Source organism: Ceratotherium simum, chromosome 21 (assembly GCF_057802395.1).
Source record: "Ceratotherium simum simum isolate JZ-2026a chromosome 21, ASM5780239v1, whole genome shotgun sequence".
NCBI classification, from domain to species: Eukaryota; Metazoa; Chordata; class Mammalia; order Perissodactyla; family Rhinocerotidae; genus Ceratotherium; species Ceratotherium simum.
In genome coordinates this window covers 30,119,846-30,146,787 of record NC_141920.1, presented here as the reverse complement: position 1 = coordinate 30,146,787, position 26,942 = coordinate 30,119,846, and the positions used below count along the sequence as shown (strand labels likewise).

The window sequence follows — 26,942 nt, the reverse complement described above, 5'->3', positions numbered from 1 at the left end:
GGAAGGCTTCTGGGAGGAGGTGGCATTAAAGGTGTAAAGGGTGAATAGGAGTTTAAATGGCATTCAGAGGAGGGAGAGACATTCCAGGCAAGGAGAAGAGTGAAGGTAAAGCCCTGCAAGTAAGAAGAGCTTGTCTCTTGGGGACTATCAAGTCCTTCTAGGTGGTTACGTGGGCTGGGTAGGAGGTGAGGTGGGGTGGCAGGTCGGGCGCTGAATGCCTCACTAAGGAACTGGGACTTTATCCTGAAGGTGGTGATGATCGATGTGTGGACTCGGGGTTCCCTGGGAACTTCCCAGCTTCAACTTGTAGCCCACGTGGGGGAAACTGAGGCCCTGCAAGGACCAACCTCAGCCTGTCCTACTCCATCCTCCAAGGCTCTCATATGCTGACTGAGTGCTGACTCGAATGTTCTTCTTGTCATGTCTGGCAAATGGAAGAGGCTCAGTTATGTGGGTCTCCCTGAAGGGCATCTATTGGGGGATGGAGATAACGGTGGCGAGACAAAATACAGCATGCTCGTGCCCAGTTAAATTTGAATTTCAAATACACAACAAATAATTTTTTATTATAAGTACGTCCCAAATATTGCATGAGATATACTTACACTAAAAAAGTATTCATTATTTGTGTGACGTTCAAATTTAATCAGTTTTTCTGTATTTTTATTTGCTAAATCTGTCAAATCTAGGTGGATGGGTGCAGGTCACTTTCCAAATAAAACTCAACCCCCTGTGCATCAGTCATGGTCCCATCAGAGAGGCAGAACCTTTATGAGGGATCTAGAAGGAGGGAAACATCATAGGGCCGTGACATCCTGCAGTGTGCAAGGTGGTGGGGCTGTCTGCACAGGCTGTCACCTCAGCATCTAGTGTGAGCTGGAAATTTCTATGGATCAGCCAGACCAGCAGTCGGAAAGGAGAGCCGCTGTGGACCAGCGCAAGGCCAAACTGGAACCCGCATCTACGTGTCACTACCCCCAACCTCGATGCCACAGTGACTTGCAGGAGAACCTGGTCCTGCATGCCCACCTGGCCCAGGACGCAGAAGCTGCAGGAGATCTGATGGGAGCTGCAGGATCTGCCGGTCTGAGCGCTGCCCCCCACGCTGGTGGGATGAACAGCAGGTCGGCAACAACCTGCGTGAGCGGCCTCTCTGCCTGGCGCCCTGCACAGACCTTCAGAGCGTAAAACAATGGTGGCTCCTTCACTTGTGCCTTTGAAACCTTGAGCAAAATGTCGCATGTGGTCAGTGTCAACCCAGAACCACGCAAGAAAGGAATTCTGGGACACGCAGCTCTGGCTTGGCCAGGTTGACATATTTCAAGACCCTGTGGCTGGTGAAAACCATGATCACAAGGAAGGGCCTCGGGAGTACTGGGTTTCCATCCCAGCTCTGCCCTTGACCAGCTCTACAGCCTTGGGTAAGTTCATTTCTCTGTGCCTCGGTTTCCTCACCTGTAAAATATATACAAAACACATACCTCCCTTGTAGAGTCACTGAGAAGATAAAATGAGACCATGGGTGCAATCTGGCAGCTGACACATGAGCAGTTAATGAACAATAATTACTCTCCATGTCAAGAATTTGCTATCCATCTATCTTGCCATGGAAAAAAAAAAGTCACTTGTCTTAAAAGATAAAATGTTAAGAAGCAGTCTGTTGCAAAATCCTCTCTCAATTAAGTATAACTCACCAGATCAGTCTTGGAAAGATAACATAAAACATCTTCAAAAGCATCTCCAAATGCCAAGATTAAAAACAGACACCGCACGCACACTAGTTATAAATCCCTGAGGTCTTAGCAGCCTTTCCCCTTCCCCAAAATACACGACACAAATAAGCCCTACGTGATGAGAAAATAGTAAAATTATGCTTCAACACTGCTGCGGGCAGATCTTGTAGCTGCTGATTAAAAGAAAATGCTTTCTGTAAAAAGGCCACTTATGAAAAGGAAAGTCTGGCAGCAGAGCAGGTGTGGAATGGAAGCCAGGAGGCCAGCCAGCAGGTGGTGGCCACCACCAGGGGATACTGACAAGGCTAGATGGGCCCCAGAGGGATGGGAGGTAGAGGCTCCGAAGATAGTGGCTCTCTCCATTCCTGGTGCTCAGGTCCTGGTAGGGAGAAGGGTTTTCCAACCAGCCCTTCGTCATTTGTAACTGCAGGGCCTGTTTTCTCTGCTCTCTCAGTGCCGTGCCTTATTTTCACAGCCGAACAGGAAAAACGAAGCAACTTCTCTCTCTGTGGTTGGAAGAATAGGGGCAAATTGGCCCTCTTTGAGGTCTTGGAGGCCTCTCTCTGACTCCCACTGGAAAAAAGCAGCCCCTGGGCAGTCTTTTTAACCACTTAGCCTGATTCTGAGATTTTCTTCTAAACAACTGGTAATTCCAGACTGCAACAAGAAATATGAATGCATTCGAGACTTGTGGGTTTGTGCCAGGGCTGGGGAGGCGGGGGGAAGTGTTCCCAGGAGCAAAGCAGGTAGAGAAAGTTGAGAGTGGAAACCGGAACTCTTTTTTGTTTTGTTTTGTGAGGAGGACCAGCCCTGAACTAACATCCAATGCCAGTCCTCCTCTTTTTGTTTGCTGAGGAAGACTGGTTCTGGGCTAACATACGTGCCCATCTTCCTCTACTTTATATGGGATGCCGCCACAGCATGGCTTAGTAAGCGGTGCGTCGGTGCACACCCGGGATCCGAACTGGCGAACCCCGGCCCACTGCAGCGGAGCACGCGCACTTAACTGCTTGCGCCACCGGGCCGGCCCCAGAAACTGGAACTCTTGCACTTGTGATGGGAGTGAAATGGAAGGCAACGTGGCAATCTGGATACGACAAAAAAATGTGTGTGTGTTAAATCCGACCATTCCACTTCTAGGAATTTCTGTGCAACGATGTTTATTGCAAAATTGTTTGCAAGTAGGGAAAAAATAGAAACAGCCAAACCTCCGTCAATGGGGAATTCATGACCTTCCCCATTCCTCTGTTAGTTCCCCTCCAGTCCATTCCTACCCCGCAGCCGGAGTGGTTTGTAAAAATGCATATTAGAGCAGGCTTGTCCTCTGCGCCAGTGGCTTCCTACTTCTCTTGGGATGAAACCCAAGCTCCCCACTATGGCTTACGGGTCCTGTTTCACCAGGTCCCAGCCTGCCTCCCCACCATCATTTCAAAAGTGCTCATTCTTTACCTCCAGCCAAACCGCATGGAGCTTAGTCCAGCCTCAGCCCTTTGCTCTGGTTGTTCCCTCTGCCTGGAATATTCTAGCCCAGGTTCTTCCCTTGCCTTCCCCCCTCTCTCTGCTGGTGGCAGTATGAATGCATGTCCTCAGGGAGTTAGAACACTGTGTCTAAATTGTCGTCCCTCTCCTATCCAATATCTCTCCATCACTTTGCCCCATCTTATTTTCTTCATAGACTCAGCGAAGGTGAAATGATCTCAATTATTTATTTGTGTGCTTGCTAATTGTCTCTCCCACTAGAACTGAGAGCAAGAACTTAACGTGTTGTTTGCCCTGGCTTGGTGTATAGAAGCTGCCACTTACACATGTTTGGCGAATGAATGAATGAATGAATGAACGAATGAATGTAAGAATACTATGAAGCTATCTGAAAGAATGAGGTAGATCTCTATGTCTTACTTGGAAAGGTGCCCCAGATATGTAAAGAAGTTGGATATGGGCCCATTTATGTAAAAAAAGTCTATTCAATAAGAAAGTACCAGTGTTTGAGGGCTCACTGTCATCCAGGCCCAGTTCTAACCACTTTTACATTGATTGTCTTGTGTCATTTGATCTTCACAGCAACCTTTGAGGTAGGTACAGTTTTAGGCACCATTCTGCAGAGGAGGAAACAGACAGAGAGGTTAAGAAACTTGCCCCAGGTCACACAGCTGGAAAGTAGGGAGCCAGAAAATGAATCCAGAGACTCTGACGTCCAAAAATATATTCACTAAATGGTGTAGAGTGATTATCTCAGGGGGTAGAAAGGGGCTGAGGTGAGATTCAGGAGGCCCTGGGATGTCAGGGGAGGGGTCCAGATGCCAACACATTCTTACAGCACTGTGTGATCTTGGGCAAGTCACTTCCCTTCTCTGTGCTCACCTGGGAACCCAGGGTGGTGGTCCAGAGCTACTGAGAGGAATAAATTGGATAGTGCACCCAAAAGGCCCGGAGCCAGCCCTCAACACAGGGTAGCTCTTAGCAAAGGTTATAAACCTTGGGGAAAGCAGGCCAGCCTTCCCTGCCTGAAAGCCATGTTCCGCCTCCGGAGCCAAGGCCACACAGGTTCTCCACAGGGCCTTGGCTCAAGGCAAGGGTCTTCCCGTAGGGCCTGGGCTCTCCTCCCAGCTGTCACTCTCGTGCTGCTCCCACCACGCTGAAATGCGACTCCCTGGGCGGCCCAGCCATGGGAATGCGCGGGGGCCATTCTTGAAATAGCTGAGCTCTGCGCACAAGGTGTTCAGAGCAGGGCAGGCGATTTCAAAGGGCCTTTGCTGCCTCTCTTCAAAGATGAGACTTTAAAACTTGTCCTACATCAGCGAACACACGGCTCAGAGGGCAGTCAAGTCGGGAGCGGTTGGCTCGGGAATTTGGTGCGCGCCTGGGCTGCGCTGGCTTCCGCGCAGATAGAAGAGGAGGGCCCAGTCTCCAGCGACCTCCAGTTCCGGCTGTGCGTTTGGGTTCCCTGTAAACGCCCCTCTGGGCACCCATCACTGACTCAGCTTCACGTTTACTTTGTGATTAATTGGTGACCCTCTCACCTGCGCCCACCATCCCCCAAGAGCCTGGGACTTGTCTGCTGCTCCACACGTGTCCCCCAGATGACCTACAGTGGATGCTGGGTAAATGCTTCGTGAATGAATGAATTTCCCCCTTCTGCTAGTTGCGTCACGTTGGAAAGGCCCTGGGACTTAATCCTGCTTCTAGGACTCACTAGTTGGGTAATTTTGGACTTTGTCCTCAAGGCTCTAAGGCTCTGTTGGGAGTCAACCCGTCTGGATTTGAACCCAGGCTCCACCTCTTACTAACCACTCACCTTGGGAAAGTTTCATCTCTGTGCCTCAGTTTCCTCATCTGGGAAATGGGGCCATCACAGTGCCCCCGTCACAGACTGGTGTGGAGGATGAATGGCTTAGCACATGGAAAGCGCTTCCAGTCAGGACTGGCACAGAGTAAGGTCCAGATAAATATGAACTTGTATTATTTTATTATTATTATCAAATCAACTTTATTAAGGTATAACTTACAAACAATAAACTGCACTCATTTTAAATACGCAGTTCGATGAGTTTTGATAACCATACACGCCCATGTAAGTGCCACCTCGGTGAAGATAAAGGACGTTTCCATCTCCCCAAATGTTCCCTCCGCCCCTTGGGTCAATCCCCTCCTCCCCCATCCCCACTTCTCTGCCTTCTGTCACAACGGATTCGGATTCGTTCTCCTGGTTCTAGACCTTGACGTTAGTGGAATCCCACAGTGTGCACCCTTGAGCGTCTGGCTCCTTTGCTCAGCAGAGTGTTTTTTGAGATTCATCCTGGTTGTCACGTATTAGGAGTTTGTGTTCCTTTTTATTGCTGTAAACTCATGTTATTACCCATTATTTTCCTAGTCTCTGCTTCCTCATCTGTAAAATGAGGTTAATAATTTCCACCCCACAGAATGTGGTAATAAACAAACAGGGCCGTGAGTGATGCTGGGGCCTCGATGATCCCCGCACAGAAGACCCACATCCCACACTCAAACAGTGCTTTCTCTCGGCCCCTCTCCCTCCGTCCCCCGTCCCCAGAGAGGCCCTTCCAACCTTGCAGGGAGCCTGGAGCCCAGAGGTCAGGGGCATTGTGGAGCTGACGGGGAGGAATCTTCCGAATGGATGCACAGCCTCGAGATGATGGCCTTGTTTATAAAGCAGACTGTTATTTTTCAATTCTCTGCCTTGTGTCCTTTCCCCTACTTCCCTCTTTTGAGGATAATTAAAATGCAGGCTGGCACTCCCTGCAAGGAGACAACGGAAGATTTAATTGCCCCAAGAAAAAATTTCCAGTGAAAGGTCCTGCGGTAATGGCAGCTCCCGGCCCAGCTGCCCAAGCGCCTTTGCATCCCGCATATGATCTTAGCGGTAACACGTTAATCTGCATGTGCACAGAGGCCATTTACGGGCACTGGGGGAGCCGGGGCAGAACGGAGCTGACAGCCGCAGTCAGGCCACAGCCTTCTCCCCATTAAACTCTCACCCAGCCTCATTCTGGAGACGGGTCTGTGGCCCAGATCCATGAGACCAGCTGCTGCACCAGCTGACCCTGCCCAGAGCAGGCCTGTGGGGGCAGAAGGCCCAGGCACCTGGGAACAGCACCTTCCACCATGAGGGCTTGGCCTGTTGTCCTTGAAGTGGGGCCAGGAGGACGCGTCTGCTGAGCCTGGCCAGCTCTCGAAGTTGGGCCATCCACCAGCCGTGCCAGGGTTGTGCAATTTCAGGATGGAGAAAGATCTTTGCAATCGCTCATCCTGTTTTCTAAGTATAGGCCCTGTTTCCCCAGATGAGGCATCAAAGACTCAGACAAGGGTCACTGGCTCCTTGCCTGTTGGGGAGCATGCATCAATTTTTTATGAAGTGATTGCTCTGAACCCAGGATCACGATGAAAGGCAGAGGGACTCGGTGAGAAAAGTCAGACGGACTGGGGTTTCAGTCCTAGTTCCAAACCCGCCGGCTCGGGCACTTTCAGTTCTGCTAAGACGCCACACAGTCTCCGACTTCTGGGCCTTTTTACATGCTCTTCTTTCCTTACCTTTTCTTCCTTCCTCCCTCCCTCACTCTTTCCTTTCTTTCCACCGGTCTATCCATCCTCCCACGCATCTGTCCATCCATCCATTCATCCTCCATTCTCCCATCCCTCCATCCCTCCTCCCATCCACCCAACAAATATTTATTTGATGCATCCTATGGGCTGGCGCAGGAGTTACATTGGTGAGCAAGCCAAGACCCTCCTTACCCTGAGACAGCTCCCAGGGCAGTGGGCGAGAGAGATGTTAATCAAATAATCACAAGGTCAGTGTATAATTACAAATTGTGACAAGGGCCTCAAAGGAGCAGTTCTGGACAGGACTGTTATGGCGGTGTTTAACAAAGAAACTTGGCTCAGTCTTTGGATTGGAGGACAAGCAGGAGAGACCCAGCAAGTGTTCTGGGCAGAGGGAGCAGCACGTGCAAAGGCCCTGTGGCTCATTGCAGGAACTGTCAGGAGGCTGGTGTTGCCAGTGCAGGGAGTGATGCGGAGAGTAATATACGATGCGGCTGCAGAGCTTGGCAGGGGCCAGCCCACACGGGAAGGCTTGCTTCTGCCTGGCAGTGGCTCTTCTACACCCTCTTTGTCTGGCTCAGTCTTACTCTCAGGTCTCAGCTCAGGGATTTCCTCTGTAGGAAGCCTTTTCTGCTCCATGCAGGCTGAGTGAGGCCTATGTACTTTCCCCTAATGAGAAAAATATCCAAAACTTGGAAATAAGGCAAAGAAGGTGGCACCTTCTTTCACTGCCATACCAGGGCCTGTTTAAAAAGGGCCACTAAAGGATGATTAATTCTATGGGGAGTATACTTGAGCTTGACTTTCTGTTCTGTATTTGTATGTATCATGTTTTATAACTTATGAAAATGGCAGATTGACATCCCCTTGTCCTAGTGGCACTCATTCACCTGTTGGGATTCCCAGATGTTCTGGCTCCCTCACATCCCATGAGCTCATAAGGGTGTGGCCCATCTTTTGTCAGCATTGTATACTCAGAATTTTGCACAGGGCCAACTTCAGAGTAGAAGCTTGAGAAATAATTACTGGCTGAGTGATCTTAAGCTTCTCTCTTCAACTCTCTGAGCCTCAATTTTCTTATCTGTGAAGTAGACATCACCGCACCCATCTCCAGAGGCAGTGAAGGGTCAGTGAAATAAAGAATTCAAGTGCCCGGGATGCTGTCTGGCACATGGTGGGCTTCTGTCCCCCTCCTCCCAGGGGCTGGATCCCAAAGGTGTGAAATGAAGTTCTGGTGTTGGGGAGCTCATGGTCTGGGTGGGGAGGGGTACGATGTCACTGGGGCAGAGGGTGACTCACTGTGGGGCCAGAGCAGTCAAAGGCGGCCCCACCTGGTATTTGGTGGGACGGGAAGACTAGCCTGGCCAGAGAGTGGAGTCTGGGCTGGGGAGGAGCAGGAAACGTCTTTAAATAGGTTGGGTGGGGTGTAAGGAAGAGGACCCTGGAAACTGGGCTGGGGCGTTGGACTCCCCAAAGTCGGTAAGAGGGAGCCACCCCAGGCTAATGAGGGAGGGAGGGACTTGATAAAGTTATTTCACCCAGGAGAGGAGACCTGTCATAGTTGAGCATCTCTGAGAACCTGGCCTTGGTGTGTGTGTGAATGTGTGTGTGAGTGAGTGTGTGGATGTGAATGCATGAGTGTGATTGTGTACATTTGTGTGGATGCGTGCAAGTGTGGATGCGTATAAGTGTGTAAATGTGTGAGTGTGTGTGACTGCTGTCTGCCCCACACCATGGCAGAGGTTCTCAGATCTATCCTCTATTTAACCCTCGCTAGGCCCCCGTGGTGAAGACTTCTACTATCACATTTCAAGGTGACCAAACCGTGGCTCAGAGGTGAAGCCCTTTGCCCAAGGTCAAGGGCGAGGACTCTGTGTGCAGCTGGCCCCCTTGCCCCCGGGGGAGGGAGGAGGGGTGTGGGTGGAGGGTGAGTGTGGAGGGAGGGGAGAGGAGTTAAGGGACTCTCAGTAGACAACGATGACAGATAAATGGTTCATCTTTGTAGCCGGCCTTGGCGTTCGTGCCCAGTCCGGCACTTTTTCTTTTGCGTTTCGTGTGCTATTTTGGTCCCTGGGATGCTATCTTTCAAAGGAACTCAGCAACGCTCCCTGAGCCCCTCACCTGGGCCAGGCACTGGGCTCCGTGACCAAACACACGGCGTTGACACCGTCTTAAAGAAACTGTCATGTTGGGGCAGGCCTCAAAGCTGGGCTGGGGGTTGAATCCCAGGGCGACAAGGCTGCAGTCTTTTCAAATCTTTGAGGTATGACTTATTCACAGGGGTTGCAGACATGTTAAGTGTGCATTTGATGGACTTTTACGTCTGGAAGACCCCACGTAACCACTGCTGAGATGGAGATACAGAATGTTCCATCACCCCAGAGGGCCCCTTCGGTCTCTTCCCATCACTGCCTCCCTCCAAGGATAGCTCCCTTCTGACTTCTGTCCCCAAGGTGTTGCCTGGTTTTGAACATCTGGGGCACGTCTTTTTGGAAGCATTTTCAATTTCACAATCCTGTACTCAGAAAAAAGTCCCAGACCCTGGTCAAGCACCGCGCCATGGTGAAAGGGGGTGGGGGGACAGTGGGGACCCCAGTGGTGGCAGGCTGAGCCCCAGGGAGGCCCAAGGGTATGTTGGCTGGCTGGTGACCAGGCAGGTGACTGGGACCACCCTGACGCTCTGATGCTTTGGGGGTGAGACCATGTGGCTTTTCCCGGCTGTGCACCCAAACACTGTGGCCCCCACAGTCTCTCTAGCAACCACCCGCCCCCCTCACACCCATCCAGGGCCCCCCACACCCACAGCAGCACCCCTTCTTGGTTGGCAGCCCTTGAACGAGATGTGTAACCTCTCCGTGCTTCAATTTCTTTATTAAACGGGAGATAATCATAGTATCTACTTTATAGGTTTGTTAAGAGGATGGAGTGAATTAATATTAGTATTTGTGCAGAGTTCAGGAATTGTCTGATACAGAGTGTTTATGTAAAAATTAAATAAAATAAATAAACCTTGATGAAATCTTGGCTGGTGGGAATATGCTGGAGGACACAGGGGCTTTTACAGTGGGCATTAGAATCTTGAGGAGGGGCAGAGATTTTCCCGATTATCATGTAAAGTGGGCAGGGGGTGCGGACGGCCTCTGGGTCCTCATGGAGCGGGGTGAGTCCTGTGGTTCTCCTTTGCACAACCAGGAACCCAGAGGCGGCGCCCGATAAATGCCAAATGCTTGACTGATTTCCTGGTGGCGGGAAGAGGGTCACTTGGCTCCTGTCAACTTCCATTTTGCCTGCCAGCCTGCAGCCCTGGAGATCTGGGCCGTGGAGAAGCGAGGTCCAGGTGCTGCATAAAGTACATCCCCCAGGTCTCCTTGCCTGGACCCGCGGTCCATCATCCCCCACCTTCCTGGAAAACAGAAGGCATCTCCCTGTCCACTTGGCCTGGATTCGTGCCTTGAACACCTCCCTGCAAGCAGCACACATATTTCACAGGTTCGGCCTCCAGGGAGGCCGAGAGCTGAGTTCGCTGTCACAGCCAAGGTCCTGGCCTGTGAGGCAGATGACCTCTGAGCATCAGGAGGCTCCTTGCATCAGGCGGTCCCTAATCACATGGACCAGGCCAAGGGCGCAGTGATGATCCCAGGCCCAGCTCCACTAAAGATTCACTGTGTGAGATTGGCCAGGTCATGTGTGCTTCCTCAGCCTCAACTTTGCTTCTCTGCAAAATGGGCAGAACCGCAGCTAACAGGAGAACAAACGAGGCAGTACAGTGTGGTGGGGAAGACCCAGACTCCTTGGGTTCAAATCCTGTTCTGCCATGGGACACTGGGGAAATGACTTACTGTCTCTGTGCCTCAGTTTACTCATCTGTCAAATAGGGTAATGAGTTCCTACCTCACATAGTGGTTGGGGGGAGCAAATCAGTTAATACCGTAAAGCCCTTGGCATATTACTTACTGTCACAGTCATTAGCTATTATCATTGCTAATCATTTTTCATAGTCAGTGCCAATACATGATGTATTGATTAACTCTTGGTTAGAAGTTGGGCCCTGAAGTCAGATAGCTGGAGTTTGGGTCTCAGCAACATCACTCATTCGCTGTGTGACCCTGTATAAGTTACACCACCTTTCTGTGCCTTGTCTATAAACGAGGTCAATAATATTTCCTACCTCAGGTGGTGAGGTTTAAAGGAGTTAATCGATGTAAAGTGCCGACACCGTAAGCACGAAGTATTATTAATACTATATTACATTATTATAGAATTGTCCCTAATGTGATTAATATTCAAATGGAGAGGAGGTAAGGAAACTAACATTTATTGAGCACCTACTGTATACTAGCACTGACATGCATCGTCTGGCAAGGACATTCTAGGACAAGCAGTAGGTTTCCGCCTTGGGTAGAGGAGGAAAGCGGGGCTCGGAGAGGGTGGCCTGCTTGTCCAAGATCACATGGGTGGTGAGGGGAGACCAGACCCTGCTGTGCAATGTTTAGGGCGTGAAGGAATGACCCAACGCTTCGGCCTGCCATGTGCCAAGCCTGGGGCTCGGTGCCTCGTGACCCCGTTATCCCTACACTAACCCCGGCGGGAGGTATTATTGTCCCCATTGTGCCAATGACAGGCTGCAGTCTCCAAGAGGTGAGTTGTTTGAATTCTCACAGCTACGAAGCGGCAGACCCGGGATTCAAACTCGGTTGTCTGCTGGAATTCTGCGTACACATGTGTTTTGGGCACAACCTTACACCGGCTCCCTGTGAGCCAGGGAAACAGTCTTTGTGTCTATAAAACCCCAGTGAGATGCCCAGACCCTGCAATCGTTTCCAAGCCCTGGGGCCACCGGCGATCCTCTCCCGGGCTCCCAGGGTCGGCGGACACACTCACAGAAACAAGGACACTCAACACCCAAAGGGTCGTTACCCAGAAATCTTTATTACAAAAATATTTTGCAAGCCAAAAAGTTTAAGTTGCAACTATATACAAAATGGGCCTGTTTCCTTCCCAGCAGTCTTAAAATAAACTCCCGAAACCACGCTCCTTCCGCACTGTTATTTCGATCTCTTCCTTTTCCTGGGGTTCCATACACAAGGTATGGGACTGTCCAGGCCGCCAGGCCAAAGCTAAGCTACACAACTTTCTCGGCTTCTCTTACTCCCCTTCCAAAATTCAAAATTAAATTAAATTAAAATGGCACCAAGAAAACATTCTTTTAAAATTGTGTGTGTGTATGTGTGTGCACGCATGCTCACGCACATGTGCTCTCTCTGGGCAGAAGACAGGGAGACTAAGGTTTACAGGCCAACCTTTTGGAATTTGGAAATAGCTCGAGCCAGGTGGCTGGGCCGCTGTGCTCCCAGATGCCACAGGGAAACTCTAGCTCGTCGGGCCAAAGCTGTGCACATGGCTGTTGGCTCAGCTAATTCCTAGATGCCATCATGTAAAACACCAAATCACTGTCCCCCAGAGAGCTGGGGCTGTGCTGAGCATCTGAAGTTCCACCAGAGGATCTCCTGAGGGGCAGGATGGCTCAGCTTCTCACTCTGACAGCCTGAGCCTGGAATCCCTTGAGCATCAAACGGCTGGACCCAGGGGCAGTGAAGACTAGTGTCTTAGCTCTAAGAGTTGATTAGTTACATGTGAAGACCAAACAAACAGGGCTTGCAACACCTGCTTGCCCTGGGCCCAGCTAGGCCCCCACACTGAATTGGAAGGGTGGGTATCAGAGGGTAACAAGGTGACAGCCTCTGCCCAAGCTCCTGAGACAGGGCGACAGAAGGCGGGTCAGTCCTGGCTGTCTTGGACTTATTCCAGTTTGATCCCAGTAGGGTTTGAGAGCAGAAATGGAAGATTCCTCCTGTAGGGATCAGCTCAGAGAGCTGGAACGGGGGAAGGTCGCTAAAGGGGTGGGGAAAACAGCCAGGCACAGCTTCCTACCCTGCATGGCCCTAAAGTGCTTGTGAGATGGAGGGGACGGAGGGCAGCCTTCCGCTCCCCTCGCTATGGGTGAGTAGACTGAGGCATTAGGTCTCGGCAGGACCGCCCTGTGAAGAGGCAGCCCCGAGAAGCAAGGGGCAGATTTGGACTACACTGGGGGCAAGGAAGGCATTAGTACCAGCCACGTGGCTTGGCTGAGAACATGGCCAATTTAGTCCTGGAGAGAAGGCTAAGCATCTCCATGGAGTAACCAAAGCGGAACCTTCTTCCCTATCCTCGGGACTCTGGAGGCACTCAGTGTCTGCTCTAAGAGAATCCCTCCAGGACAACCAACTGTTAAACCTTGGACTGCACAAGACCCAACCATGAACTTCAACACATGACAAAGAGCCAAGATAACGCTGCTGTTGTTTTAAGAAAAAACAAAACAAAACACCACAGATCAAATTTTCTAACACCTCAGTTTCAAGATTGCACGTTTCACATTTCTCAATAATTTACAGGCGTCCACAGCGAGATGTTGCTGAATTAGTGCTAGCTGGAGGAAGCAAGCTCAGGTCTAGAAAGGAGAGTTGGGTCCACATGGAGTGTCACGGGCGGGATGACGGGGCCTCAAGGAGTCTCGGAGGGTGAGGAAGAGAAGGGTTTTGTCCCTTGGTCCTTGGTGGTGGTTCCTTGGAGGGTCCTCTCCTCCCCCAGGGCTTGCGGCTCATCAGTCCAGCAATGGGAAGACCAGGACTGTTGGCAGCAACCTCCCCAAGTCTCAGGATGTGGGTCCCAGAGGTTCTTTTTCCAGCTTCTCCATGGATGGGGCAGTTCGATCTAAAGGGAAAACTTTTCCCAAAGCCCCAGTTGGGTGGTGGTGGTGGGAGGAAGACGCGGGGTTTTCTCCCTCTCCACCCTGGAAGATCAGGCTGCAGAGCATCAGGGAGGCAGTCAAGGGTCTCTAAGACCATGACCAAGATCCACGCATTGGTGGAGAGAGGCATGAGAGTTCTTGGATCCCTAATGGCTCTGGCCAGTTCCCAGGTCTGTTCCCTGGCAGGTCTGGCAACATCAGTCTCCATGTGTGGCAAGGCAGGGGGCTGCCGCCCTGGAAATGCTGGAGAGCCAAGTGAGTTGGGGAGACAAGAGCCAACCTCAGCCTTGGGTCCCCGGGCCCACGCCACCTCAGCCCCCCGGGAACTGGGCTGGCTGTCCTCATCACGGCTGCCCCACGTGGGACAGGAAGGCTCGTGGGGACAGACCCTAGAGATGACTGTGGTCCTGCTCACTTCCTCTGGACCTGGACACTGGCATACTCCGAGTAGGATGGCTCGGGCTTGGAGGCTGGCTGCTTGGCCCGGCTGAGGTGGACCATGTCCAGGTCAGCGTACGTGAGCGTGTCCTCAGGCACAGGCGGCGGGCACGCCTGGATGCTGGCATACTCCGTGTGGTTGTTGGGCTCAGCAGCTTGGGGGGCAGGCTTCTTCCCCTTGGGCAGGTTCAGGTCTGCGTATGTGATGTCATTGTTGTCCTGGATCTAAATGAGATGGAGAGAGGTCGTCCTGGAGCCCCTGGCCACTCATCCACCCATCAGTACCAAATCTGGATGCTTCTGTCTCCTCTTCCCCCACTGGCTCAGCCCTAATTCATAGCCCCGTCTTCTCTGGCCAAGGTTACCTGCCTCCAGCCCTACCCTTCCAACCCACCTCCCTCCTTACACAGCCTGAAGGATCTTCCTGAACACCAGTGGTCACCTCACAGCCCTGCCTCAATGTCACCTCCTCCTGCAGTCCGTCCTGTCTTTTCAATGCTCTCCCCTCTGCCTAGACTGTCTGGCCTTCTTTCTCTTTGTGAGGAAACCCAATCCGCCACGTACATTTCAGCACGAGCACCGCTTCATCCTAAGACCCTCCCTCGGCTGGGTCCAGGGCTCCTTATCGGTGCTTCCTCAGCCATGTTTCTCCATTACAGCCCCCACCACCTAGGACTGTGTCTGTTTGGGGGTCTGAGGAGATGCTGATCCCCCACTGGGAGGGGACAGTCATTCATTTACTCGTTTACTCAATATTCACTAGGCATTTGTTATGATGCAGAAACCAAGGCTGGCACAGAAAAAGCCCAATCAGTGATGAATGAGTGAATGAATGAGTGAGTGGATGGATGGACGGCAACAACTTCAGCCCCGCTCAGGGTGACGCTGGGCACTGGGAGACAGAGAATAGGGGCGTACGAGGATGAGACAGCAGTTAGCAGGTGGTAAAGGTTCTGCAGTTGAAACCCAGAGTTTGAGTCCTGGTTCTGTTCTCTCCAGCTGAGTGACTTTGGGCAGTTCACTTAGCCTCTCTAGGCCTCAGTTTCCCCAACTGTAAAGTGGGGATAATAACAGTGTCTCCGGCCAGGGTCACTGCGAGGACTGGATGAGGTCATCCAGGTAAAGCTCTCAGAATGGAGCCTGGCAGGTACCGAGTGAGCATTATGTTGCATAAATGTCAGCAGCCATCGACCACCCAGCCAATCTGAATCTGTCCCCAGTCTTATCACCCACGACTGCCGCCTTGCAATCACCCACCACCAAGTATAAGCGTGGCTCCTCCTGTGCCCGGCACCCATGCTGTAGACGCAGAGGGGAGCTACCGACAGCCCCGACTCCTGGTCAGTGCAGAACGGTAACCGCGGATCTCAGTCCCCAACGGCTTCTATGCCCCAGGCGATCCCATCGATCGCCTTACTTAGGCCCTGTCACGGCTCTGCTTGGTAGGAGTTCTTTACCCCATTTTCAGGTGAAGAGACTGAGACCCAGGGAGGTTAAATAATTTGGTCAAAGTCACACAGCTGGAAAAGAACCAAAGCCTGCTGGACTCTACAGCTGTGGTCTTACCACACGGCTCCTCTGCCCCTGCTCACTCACTCCTCTCTGGGAAACCCACGCCGACAGCATTAAATCCCGCCCTGGAGGGCTGGCACTGGGCACTGGGAGTCCTAGACTCGAGGCTGCAAGCTCCACACCGCTGGCTTGTGACTGCCTTGCTCCCTTCCCAGCGCCCAGCACACAGTGGGTACTCGGTAAGTCTTGGATGACTGAGAATTCTGTACGGGTTTCAATGACCAGTTCTTCTCACCATCGTCCTTTCCCCTGGAAGTTCCAGAAAGAAGTCCAGAGGAAAAGCGACTGGGGAGAAGGCTCCCCTCCCATGACTGGAAATTGTCTTGTTTTTCTAATTACCACCCAAGCTTGTGACTAGGGATGGGGTCAGGAGAGCAGGCTGTGCCTTTACCAGCCTGACCCTCTTCAACAGATGACATCTAAAAGGATGACAACCGCCAGGGAAATGTCAAGGACAGCCGGCGCTCTGTTGTTCGGGGTGCAGGGCAGGGCCTGTCTTCTTACAAGACTCAAGGAGCCCTCTGCCTCCAAGGCCTGACAGCGTCAGCGGTGGGGAACAGGGCTAGGGTTCTCGGAAACAGGCCAACCATGTTGCCTGTGAAATCACCTCAGCAATGTTGAGTGTGCCCTTGATGAGGTAATTACTGACACAGGGTCTCTCCATCAGCAAAGCAAGAGACCCTGGCTGTGCTGTGTGTTACTGTGTGAGAGACACAAGGGCTGCAGGAGGGGGCGGGAGTGAGCTGGGAGGGTGCTCCCAGTGGAGGGACTGGCCTGGGCAAATGCATGGAGGCAGGACGGCACGATCCACACCAAGGGAGGCCGCAGCCTGACCTCAGAGGCACCATTTACATAGCACACACTGTGAAGGGGGCCCCTGGAGTTGTGCAATGGGTGGCACTGACTCAAGGAGGCTGGGACAGACTCTCCTGGCTGCAGCAGAGGACAGGGGGGAAAATAGGAATGTAAGGATCCTCCCTCCTCCCCGCCCCCTCACCCCGGGGAAGGAGTCTTAATTTAGAACAGGATCTGCAACTCAGGCTGATGTAAGGAAATCACACCATCCAGTTTCCCAGGAAGGGCATCTCACCAAGGACCGTACCTGGGTTATTTCTCTGGCGTTCTTCTCGGGCTCGTGCAACCTAAAAAGGAAGGAGACAGACAAAAATAGCCTCCCTATCTTAAGTGCTCATGCAAATTGATAAGAATAACATTTAGGTTCCACTTCCTATACGGGTGGAGAATGTGCACGAGTGATTCACAACAGAAAGACAACCGCTTATCAAACGTATGGATAACAGGGTCAACCTCACTAAAAAGGAATTTTAAGCAATGCACTATTTTTATTTTTTAATCTACTTGATTGGCAAGGCTCTTTAGAAATTATAATACTTGGGGCCGGCTGGGTGGCACAAGCGATTAAGTGCGTGTGCTCTGCTGCGGTGGCCCGGTGTTCGCCAGTTCCGATCCTGGGCTCACACCAATGCACCGCTTGGCAAGCCATGCTGTGGTGACGTTCCATATAAAGTGGAGGAAGATGGGCATGGATGTTAGCCCGGGCCAGTCTTCCTCAGCAAAAAGAGGAGGATGGGCAGATGTTAGCTCAGGGCCGATCTTCCTCACCAAAAAAAAAAAAAAAAAAAATTATAATCCTCGATGCTGGGGAAGGTGTGGGGAAACTGTCCTGTTCACACTTCACTGGGAGGGGCACACCGGTACAGCCCTTTTTGCAAAATCAAGAGCTTGGAAGGTGTCCTTATCTTTTGACTCATAATTGCACAGTTTTTGGGCACCTGTCACAGAGCAGGATGGGGGCGGGAGGTTCACATCTTACAGCTCTGCCTATTGGAAGTTAGGATAGATTCATAAAGATTTGAAAGATTTAGGAGATATTTTTATTACAAATAATTACATTAAAATGGTAAGTGAAAAAGAAAAATTCTCTGTGGAATGATCTCAATTATGAAAAATGTGTGGGTAACACTGGCAGGAATCACAGTAAAATGCTCACAGCAGTGGTCTTTGGGTGGTATTTTTTTTCCTCTTTTTAGTTTCCCATATTCTCCAAATGTTCTATATTATACACATCTAGGTGTTATAATTAAAGAAAAAGAAAAGAGAAGGACCACCTATCCTGGTTAATCAAAGAAGCCGTTCACGCACTTGATTCTATAATCGGAGGCCGTAGCGTGGCTCGCTGCAGGGTCACTGTCGAGGTGGTGAGCAAGCCACCCGCAGGAGCTGTGTAAATTCTCAGGCCGGCAACGCCGGGGATGTTAGTCTGGATAATGTCAGAGATGAGCAACCAGGCTTGGCAGCGGGGTTATAAGTGGATTTGGCATGAGTGCTTGGCTCAGAGAAGCTCTGGGGCACGACAGCCCCACGTGGCCACAGAAACGGCCCTCCAGAGCAGGGCCACCGTCTGGTAAGGGAGATCATGCAGATCTAGCCTCACCCCTCCTGCTTCCAACTCTCTGGGGCTCCCCACTGCCTCTAGGTCAAGGCTAACTTGTTAGCTCCCCTGCCCTCATTTACCCACTTCTTCACCCACCAAATATTTCGACAGGGCTACTTGACGCTACATACTTTACACATCAACAATGGCCCTGAGTGACCCCCTCGACACTTTTTCTCTTGGTTAACTTTTGTGTATCCTTCAAGACATAACTCTAGTGTTGCCTCCCTGGAAAGGCTTCTCTGACAGTGCTGGGCTGGCTGGGCTGCCCCTCTATGACAACTTCAAACCTCCTTGCATATTTTCTTATCTGGTTTATGTGCCTGTCCTCTCTCTGCCTGCTATGCTTCCTCACCACTGGGTATAGGAGCTCAAAAGTGACTTGGAATGAATGCCAGTCAGACTGCCCCAGGGCCTTTGCACACTCATTTCTTCTTGCCTCTTCATCTGCTTCACTCCTTCTCTTCCCTCAGATCCTGTTTCAAATAGTCTTTTCTTGGGGAAACCTTCACTGAACCCCCAAACTCCATTCTCAGAACACTCGGTTCCTCTCTTTCAGAGCAGTATTACAGACTGGAAGCAATTAGCCATTTTTTCATGTCTGTCTCTCCCCGGTCTTTCCTTTCTCAGAGAAGGGCACTGCTCTCAGGCCTCCCTGAGCTCAGGCTGAGGAAGTGGGAACACACCCTGGTTCTCCTCTCTCCTCCTTCACAACCCACGTCTAATCCACCACAAGGCTGGCTGACTCTGCCTCCAAAATATATATCAAACCCACCCCTTCCGTCATTTCTGCCATCCCGGCTCCCTAGATTCTGAGGAGCCTCCTTCCTGCCGTCCCTGCTCTATTTCTGCCCTTCTGGGCCCCATTCCCCACATGCAAAAGGCATAAGTGACGTCACATCATTCTTCTGCTCAAAATCCTCAGCCCCTTCTCACACGGTGAAATCCATCTCTGTATCCTATGGTGAGGTCGGCATGATCGGCCCCTGCCCGACGCTCTAGTCTTCCACCTCTCTCTCCCTCCCTCACTCTATCCAGCTGCCCTGGCCTCCTCCATGTTCCGTGAGCAGTGAGCATGTCCAGCTGCTCCTGCCCTGGGGTCTTGGCACCGGCCGTTCCCTCTGCCAGATATTCCCATGGCTGGAGCCTTCTCATCCTTCAGCTATCTTCTCAATGTCACCTCCTCAGACCAGCCTTCCCTGATCACCTACCACTCTCACCTCCCTGCTCTGCTCTACGCCCGGCTTTCTTTGATTTAGTCAGCACCTGCACTACATCGTGTACTAACCTCCCAGTTTGCTTGCTAACCTGCCTCCCAATGGACCCTGAGCTCCATGCGGGCAGGGACCAGGTCCACCTCATTCACCACTGGAGCCCAGACACTTAGTAATGGGCTGGTGCATCGTTAGCATACCATAAGTATTTGTGGAATGAATGAATGAATGAACATCTCTCCCATTGGATCAAAAGTGCCATGAGACCAGGGCTAGGTCTTTTGTGCTTCCCTGTGCAATCCCCCAGCTTAGGCCCGGCACTGAGCGGGGCTCAATCCAGACGAATAAATGAAAGAATCAGGGAAGCCCTAAATATTCCAAGTATAAATGCGGGGAACGTCTGATAAGTGAGCAAATAGCGACCAAATGAACCCCAGTGCCCAGTTAAGGGAGCAAAGACACATTTTTCTCTTGCCTGAGCTGAGAAAGATTATAGACAATGTTCTGCCTGTATGTTCCTAACCCAGGGAGTTAGAAAGAACCAGTCCCTCCACTGGCTCTGCAACCTGAAGGGCCCTTTGAGCTCAAAGCAGCAGCATCCCACCTTGGCACCCTCCCTGAGGGGCTCGGCTGTTACCCACGCCAACGTCCTCTGAAAAGTGTCTGATCCCAGCCAGCCGAGCTGAAGCCGGCTGCTGCATGGAAACCACCATTCCCGCTCACAAGCTATCACTTTGCTTTAGAGAGATGAAAGGGAGCAAGTGATCTCACGGCTCCCCTGGTAGGCTCATGCTAGAAAAATACAAAACAGGCAGAAAACAGTTGGCTTCTCTGGGGGAGAAGAAATAGGCAGCAGGAGTCATCGGAGCCGTGATGAAGAGCAGCAGCTTCAGGGTCAGAGAAATCTGCCATAGAGTCATAGTTCCAGCATTTAATGGCTGTGGGACCTCAGGAATGTCACACTACTTCTCTGAGCCTCAGTTTCCTCAACCATACATAAGGACAATAATAACCTTCTAGAACAGGGGTTCTCAAAGTCTGGCTCAGGAACAGCAGCATCAGCACCACGCTGAGAACTTGTTAGAAATACAAACTCTGCATCAGAAACTCAGGGAGTAGGGCCCAGAAATCCATGTTTTAACAAGCCCTGCAGGAGACTGCTACACACGCTAGTTTGAGAACCGCTGTTCAGTTAAACTGGGATAATAGTAAATCGTAGGGTTTTTGTGATAATTAAAATCACCAGTGGGCTAATATAGGTAAAAGCATAGACCCAGGCCGGGAACACCGAGCACGCTCGATAAATGTTAGCTGCTGACACTGTTGTCATTATTATTGACACAGCCCTTTCCAGAAATTTGTTGTCTAATTGGGGAGATAAGACAAGCAAAAAATAATGACAACAATAAAAGCAAAACCAAAAAGAGAGAGCCTTCCGTATTCGGGGCCGTGAAGGCACTGAGACGGAGAGTTTAGGGATTCAGAACAGGAAGAGACTGGGGCTGCTGCAGAGGTTTGGGGGCATTCATTCATTCATTCATTTAACAAACCTTTAATGAGCACCTATTCCATTCCAGGCATGGTGACAAGTTTAGCAACTATTAGCAGTGAACATGAGAGAAATGGTCCCTGCCCTGGAGAGGGAAGGGTTATAATATGGGGATAATGCAGAGACACCTTGAACACACCAGGCGTCAATGCAGGGGCAACAGGAGAGCTCACAGGAGGCGCTTCTGTCCCCTGGGGGAACTAATGTCCTACTAAGCCCAGAAGGAAGAGCAGGAGGTAAGCAGCTGAAAGGAGAGGTGCCCACTCTAGCTCCCAGGTCGCACAACTCCAGGGGGCGCCATGCACTGAGACCAGTGACTGCCACCCCCTGGAGTTGTGGAGATCCTGGGTGGTACATGAACAGGGGTCGGGGGGCACACCTCAGGGAGAGAGGCCAGCGTGCAAGGGCTGGGAGGAGAGCGAGGACGCAGCATTTGGGAAGAAGTGAAGGGGGTGCAGTGTACCTGAGCCACAGAATGCAAGGACCAGGGCGTGGCCGGAAGTGGAACTGTCCAAGTCAGCAGGGGCCAGACCACGAGGGGCTTGAGGGCCCCAGAAGGGCATCTGGACTATCGTGAGGGCCACGGGGAGCCACTGAGGGCTTTAAGGCAAAGGATGGAAGCCAAGTCTTGCCCTTGGAAAAGAGTGGACTTGGTGTACACACACACAGCCCCTCCACTGCCCCCAACCCTGGGATTGTCCTTGACTCTACATCCAGCATCAGCAAGTCCTCTTGGCTCTCCCTCCAAAATATAGCCAGAATCTGACCATTTCTCAGCCCATCCCACCACGCTGGTCCAGGCCACCATCATCTGCTTGGACCCTTGCAGCAGCCTCCTCCCCAGCCTCTCTGCCTCCACCCTCGCCTCCTAGAGCCTGGGCCCCACAGGGCAGTCAAGGTGATAACTGCAAAACAAAAGTCAGATCATCCCCCTCCTGTGGCTCCTCATCCCACTGGGAGTGAAATCTGAGTCCTTCTAACGGCCACATGTCCTAGACCACTGGTCTCCACTCCAGATCCTCAGTTCCCGCTCCGCAATTCTGAAATCCACAAAGCCCTAAAAAATCAAGATTTTCAAAACCCACGTGGTGGCAAAACCTGACCTGAACCAACATGAAGCTATTTATGCCTTTTACTTATTGGCCTTCGTACGGATGTCCGTGTGTTTCCACGTAGGTACATTCATGTGATAATTATGGGGATCTGCCTCTACTCTGCTGGGGGTGAATATCAGGGCCCTTCCTAAAAGCTGAAAAAGTCTGGATTAGCAACACATTTGGCTGCATGGGCTTCAGCTGAGAGACAGTGGACTTATATCCTCCTGACATCATCTCCTGCCCTTCCCCTCGTTCCTTCTGCCCAAACCGCATAGGCCTTCTCTAGTCCTCTCGGCACATCCCGCTTCGGGCCTTTGCCACACCTGCCCTCTCGTCCAGCAAGCTCCCTGGCTTCGGGTCCCTGCCCACATCTCCTCTTTAGAGGAGGCCCCTTTCCCGGCCTAAGATAGCTCCCACCATGAATCTCCGTCCCCTTGCAGCGTTTGTCACCGCCTGACATGACATTACGTATCATTTCACCCCCACACTTACTGCTCCTCTCACGGGCGTCTGAGCCCCATGAAGGCCTGGCCTGACTCTTGCTCACTGCTGTAACCCCAGCACCCAGCACAGAGCTGACGCATGGTAGGGACTCAGCAAAAATCACTGAAGACACGAACCAACAAACTAATGTACCGTCTGTCATGTCAAGTCATCGCCTTAGCCTCTGACCAGGCCCTGGGCTTCAGGAGGGCACAGATGCTTTCTGTCCTCCTCACCGGCATTCCCAGGCCACCCGTGCTAGGGGATCAGTAAATATCAGTAAATATTTACTGAACGAAGGAAAGAGCACAGTACACAAGTCGGATCTGGGGGCGGTGTGTGCAGGGCACGTGGAGGCTTCCGCCACAGTCCAAACGGGACTTGATGAGGTCTGACAGGCAGGAAATCAGGGCCTCAGTGCACTGAAATCCCCTCATTGGAGACAATAATTAAAGACGGACCTGGTGCGAGGAGCTTACAAAGGAAAGAAACAGAAAGGCTGAGGGCGTGGGAGTGAGGGTCAGTGGGTGGGGTTGTGCTTTGCAGTTTTCAGGGCAGTCAACCAAACCACAACTGCTGAAGCATCCTCGCCCAGCACGCACTTACCTTGTGGAAGAAGTGGAGCCCTTGGCTGAAAGAGAAAAGAAAAAAAAGCCAGTCATTTAACCTAGAAACACGCTTTTCTTATGTAACTTTTTTTTTGCAAAGGTTTGCCTCCAGGGGCGTTGGGAGGAATTGTTGAAATCATATCCTCCAAACCACAGGAAACCCCCACACCCACCGCAGTGGGGTGGTCCATTATCTTCCGTGAGGAAGACCAGTGAGCAGGGCCTTCCTGCTTTCCTGCCTCTGGGAGTTGCCAAAGGTCGGATCCAAAAGCTGCCTTCAGCCTGGGAGGGCCCAACTGCCCTAACTCTCTCTAGGCCTCACTTCCTTTCACCACACACCTTACCTGAGACCCTCCAGCAAGCCCGGGTCCCAGCCAGGGCCCCTCACTGCCGGAGAACAGATTCCAGCAGGGCTGCGAGTTAGGGGAGCAGGTGTGAATCCCACTTCTGCCACCAACTCACTCAGTGTGTGACCCTGGGTGAGTCGTCTTCCCTCTCTGAGCTTAGATTTCAGCTCTTTAACTCACAGGGTTGGGCTAGACATCCATTTATTTTCATGTCACCACTTTCCAAAAAAGGATCTTGAGGCAAAAATGGGGTCCATCTGGTTCAGAGATTTTAAACCTGTGATATGAGGCAGCCTGCAGAGAAGCCACCAGGGTTCAGGCACCACTGGTTCCTATTTCTCTGTAAAATTGTAATTAAAAAGCAACATGCACACCCCAATGTGCTCTGCACCGCATTTTAACAGGCTGGAGGCTGCCACAACGTAAGCATTCTCACGGCCAGGTTAATGCTTGGTGCCTGGGTAGGCACCTGATTATCAGGTGAGCAGGTACAAGCTGGGAAGGCTGCAGCTTAGCATCTAACATCCGGATGGAGGATGACGGGCGGCAAAGTGCTGGGATACGAGTTCTCAGGAAGTCCAACACGGGACACTGATCACCCCCATTTTACACCAAAGAGACTGGGTGAGCCCTTAAGGTCCCACAGCTGGTAAGTGGTGGAGCTGCAATCAGGACATGTCACTGTGAGTACTGAGGTAGAGGATGGGCAGACTTCTTCAGGGACTAATGAAGGGGTGTCTGATTAGGGTGGAGGATGCACAGAATGGTCTCAAATGTGGGCCCTGGAGACCCACTGCCTGGGTTGTAATCCTGGCCCCATCACTTACCAGTTGAGAGGCCCCGAGTAAGTTTTATGACTTTCCCATGCCTCAGTTTCCTCATCTGCAAAATGGGTTTAGTAAAACCACTGCAGAGGTCTGCAATGAGAACAGTGCCTGGCATATCAGAAGAGCTGAGTGAGTGCTAATTGTCTCTGTCATGGAACCTGGGCTTGAGAGCTGGGCTCTGCAACAAACAGACCTGCCACTCGGGGTCTGGGTGGCCGTTACCAGTGTCTGCAGCTCTCCAAACCCCTATTCCCCCTGTGGACACTCAGTCGCTGATGCCTAAGCCCACGGGAACGAGCTCATGTGCGCAGGGAGCCTGCACCATGCCCAGGGATGGGCCTCTAAAGGGGGTCTGGGGTCTTACTAACCTGGCTGCCACGAATGCCATCCGATGGGCTGGCCTGTCACCCTTGGTGGGCGGGGGACCCTGCCTCCCCACCCAAGAAGGAGTGAGGCTCTCCAGGAACTTGAGGGAAACCACTGCATAGATATCCTGGTGGAACCTCTTTCCGGATTCCAGAGAGGCGGGGCCTGACTCCAGCCCTCTGGGACTGGGAGCTCGAGGCTTGGCCGGTACTCACAGCTGAGTCCTTCCAGCCAGCCCAGGCAGGAGGGGAACTTGGGGGGCAGAGGAGAGGGGGTGCAGAAGGGATGAGTGACTGATGCACAACACGCCCACCCGAGCTCGGCCTGGGGTCTGAGCACAAAAGGCAGCTCAGGGCGGCACGCTACACTGCGCAGGCTGTGGCACACCGTGGGTCACAACCAGCATTTTAAGGAGAATTTAGTATAGAATATGATGAAAAGGAATATATCAGAGTTCTAATTTTATCTATACGGGTTGTGCGTGTTGGGTTGAGACATGAAACGTATGTATTTCTATCACGTGTAGTCAAAAAAGTTTCAGAAACACTGGCTTAAAACTGTCTCCTCCAAGAGTGGGAAAGAGAACACGCATGATTTGAGGTTTGAGAACGTGTCAGGGCTGTTATTTCACATGAGCTTATCTGTGTCTCATAACTCTCCTCCCAGGTAGGCATCGCTATATATCCCCAATTTACAGATGAGGAAACTGAGGCCACACTGACTGTTTAGAGTATATAACAAAAGTCTGGAACCCTGGTTTGGTTGACTCCAAAGTCAGAGGCCTTGCCACAGTAGCAACCACACACACACACACACACACACTTGTATGCACACACACACGCGTGTGCACACACACGCAAGGGGACCGTGTCCTGGATTTGACTTTGTACCTTCCTGTTGTGGAGTACACAGCCGCACACCTCGTCACTGTGAGGCGAGCTTTCCAGGGAGAGGGCTCGTGTCTCTGGGCTCACATGCAACACCGATGACAAGAGCTAACATTTCTTGAGCACTTGCTGCATGCCGGGCACTCTCCTAACATTTTACACGTAGTCTCCCACATAATCCTCCCAAGGGCCTTGGAGGTGGGTGGTGGTATTACCCCCACTCCCTTCCTGCCTCCTGCCTAGGGGCTGGGCATGTAACCTGGACAGGCACGAGGAACAGACGTTTGCCAGGGGAGCTCCTGGGAAATATTACCGCCTCCCTGAGACCCTCTTACTTGGCGGCTCCCTGCTTCCCACCTCAATAGTGATCCCATGAGGATGTGAGGCCTGCAGCAGGGATGGCGATCTTGCACCCACGAGGGGAAGGCTGCGGGAGGGACCCACCCAGAGGCCAGCCTGGCGAGCGCGCTGCACCAGCCACAGCACTGCTACCCCTGGACGTCTTGTTACCGGAAGGAACTGGACATCCTTCCAGCTTAAGCTCCGTGTAGCCCAAAGCACTCTTGCGGCCTCTCCCTCTGGAAGGACAGCCCAGGGGCAAACTCTTGGGGAGGAGGAGGGGAATCCACCCACCTTTCTTCTGTCTGATTCGGAGGAGGTAGAGGGCCGCGATCAGCAGGGCCACCAGCAAGGCGCACACCACGCCCACCACGATAAAGATACCGTTCAGACTGTGAGGCTTCTCTAGGGGTCAGAGGGAACAGAAGGTTCATGGACGCAAATTAAAAACAGTGAAATTTAAAACCCACCGCCCCTCTTCACCACTAGGCAGGCATCACTAACACCTGGCTGGGCCTTCTCAGACGTTTCAAGCCACACGGGCACGTCATGGGTCTGCACACACTTCCGCAGGGGGGTCACCCACAGGCAGTGTAAAACCATGCTGAGGGGCCAGGAGGGAAAATGCTTGTTGCTGACAGCTATGGAGGAAGCCCAGTTACAGGATGTGGGCAGAAATCTCACTCCCAAAGAATGGAAACATGTTCCTCCTCATCTCAGTGAACCACAGAGCAGCCACCACGGCAGCACAGGTCCATCCAAAACTCTGAATCGCTACTGGGATGTCCCACAGCAGCTGTGGGGAAGGGACAGCGAGGAATGGCAGACGTGCAGCTGGCTACAGGACTCTGCAGGGCTCGCAGGGGCTGTCCACTGACCTGTGCCTGGGACCTGGGCCGCTTACGCATCAGCATACGAGCTCTGAACCCACACACTTGAAATGGAGACAGGGACTTGGCTGGCCCCAGGGCACCGGCAGAGGATCCTATACTAGAGCATGCTGGGTAGTCAGGAGCAGGGTTCTGAGCCACAGACACATGGGTTCAAATCAATGCCCCTGGTTGTGTGACCTTGAGCAAGTCATTTAATCCTCCCTCCACACACCGGCTTCCTCTCGTGTTACTGAGCCAATAATCATCTCTACCTCATTGGAGAGCTCTGAGGATTAACTCAGTAACT

At 52.0% G+C, this 26,942-nt stretch overlaps 1 protein-coding gene across 1 annotated transcript in view; it reads right to left on the bottom strand.

The window, feature by feature from the left end:
- Positions 1–11,700: 11,700 nt before the first annotated feature.
- Positions 11,701–26,942, bottom strand: part of LOC101405346 (tyrosine-protein phosphatase non-receptor type substrate 1) — a 42,349-nt gene continuing 27,107 nt past the window's right edge. Inside the window, exons 5-8 of the mRNA XM_087445497.1 lie at positions 26,058–26,168; positions 22,996–23,020; positions 16,694–16,733; positions 11,701–14,244 (exon numbers count right to left, since the gene is read on the bottom strand). Coding sequence (XP_087301623.1) covers positions 13,993–14,244; positions 16,694–16,733; positions 22,996–23,020; positions 26,058–26,168 — 428 coding nt within the window. The 3' untranslated portion in view covers positions 11,701–13,992. The remainder of the gene's footprint in view (positions 14,245–16,693; positions 16,734–22,995; positions 23,021–26,057; positions 26,169–26,942) is intronic.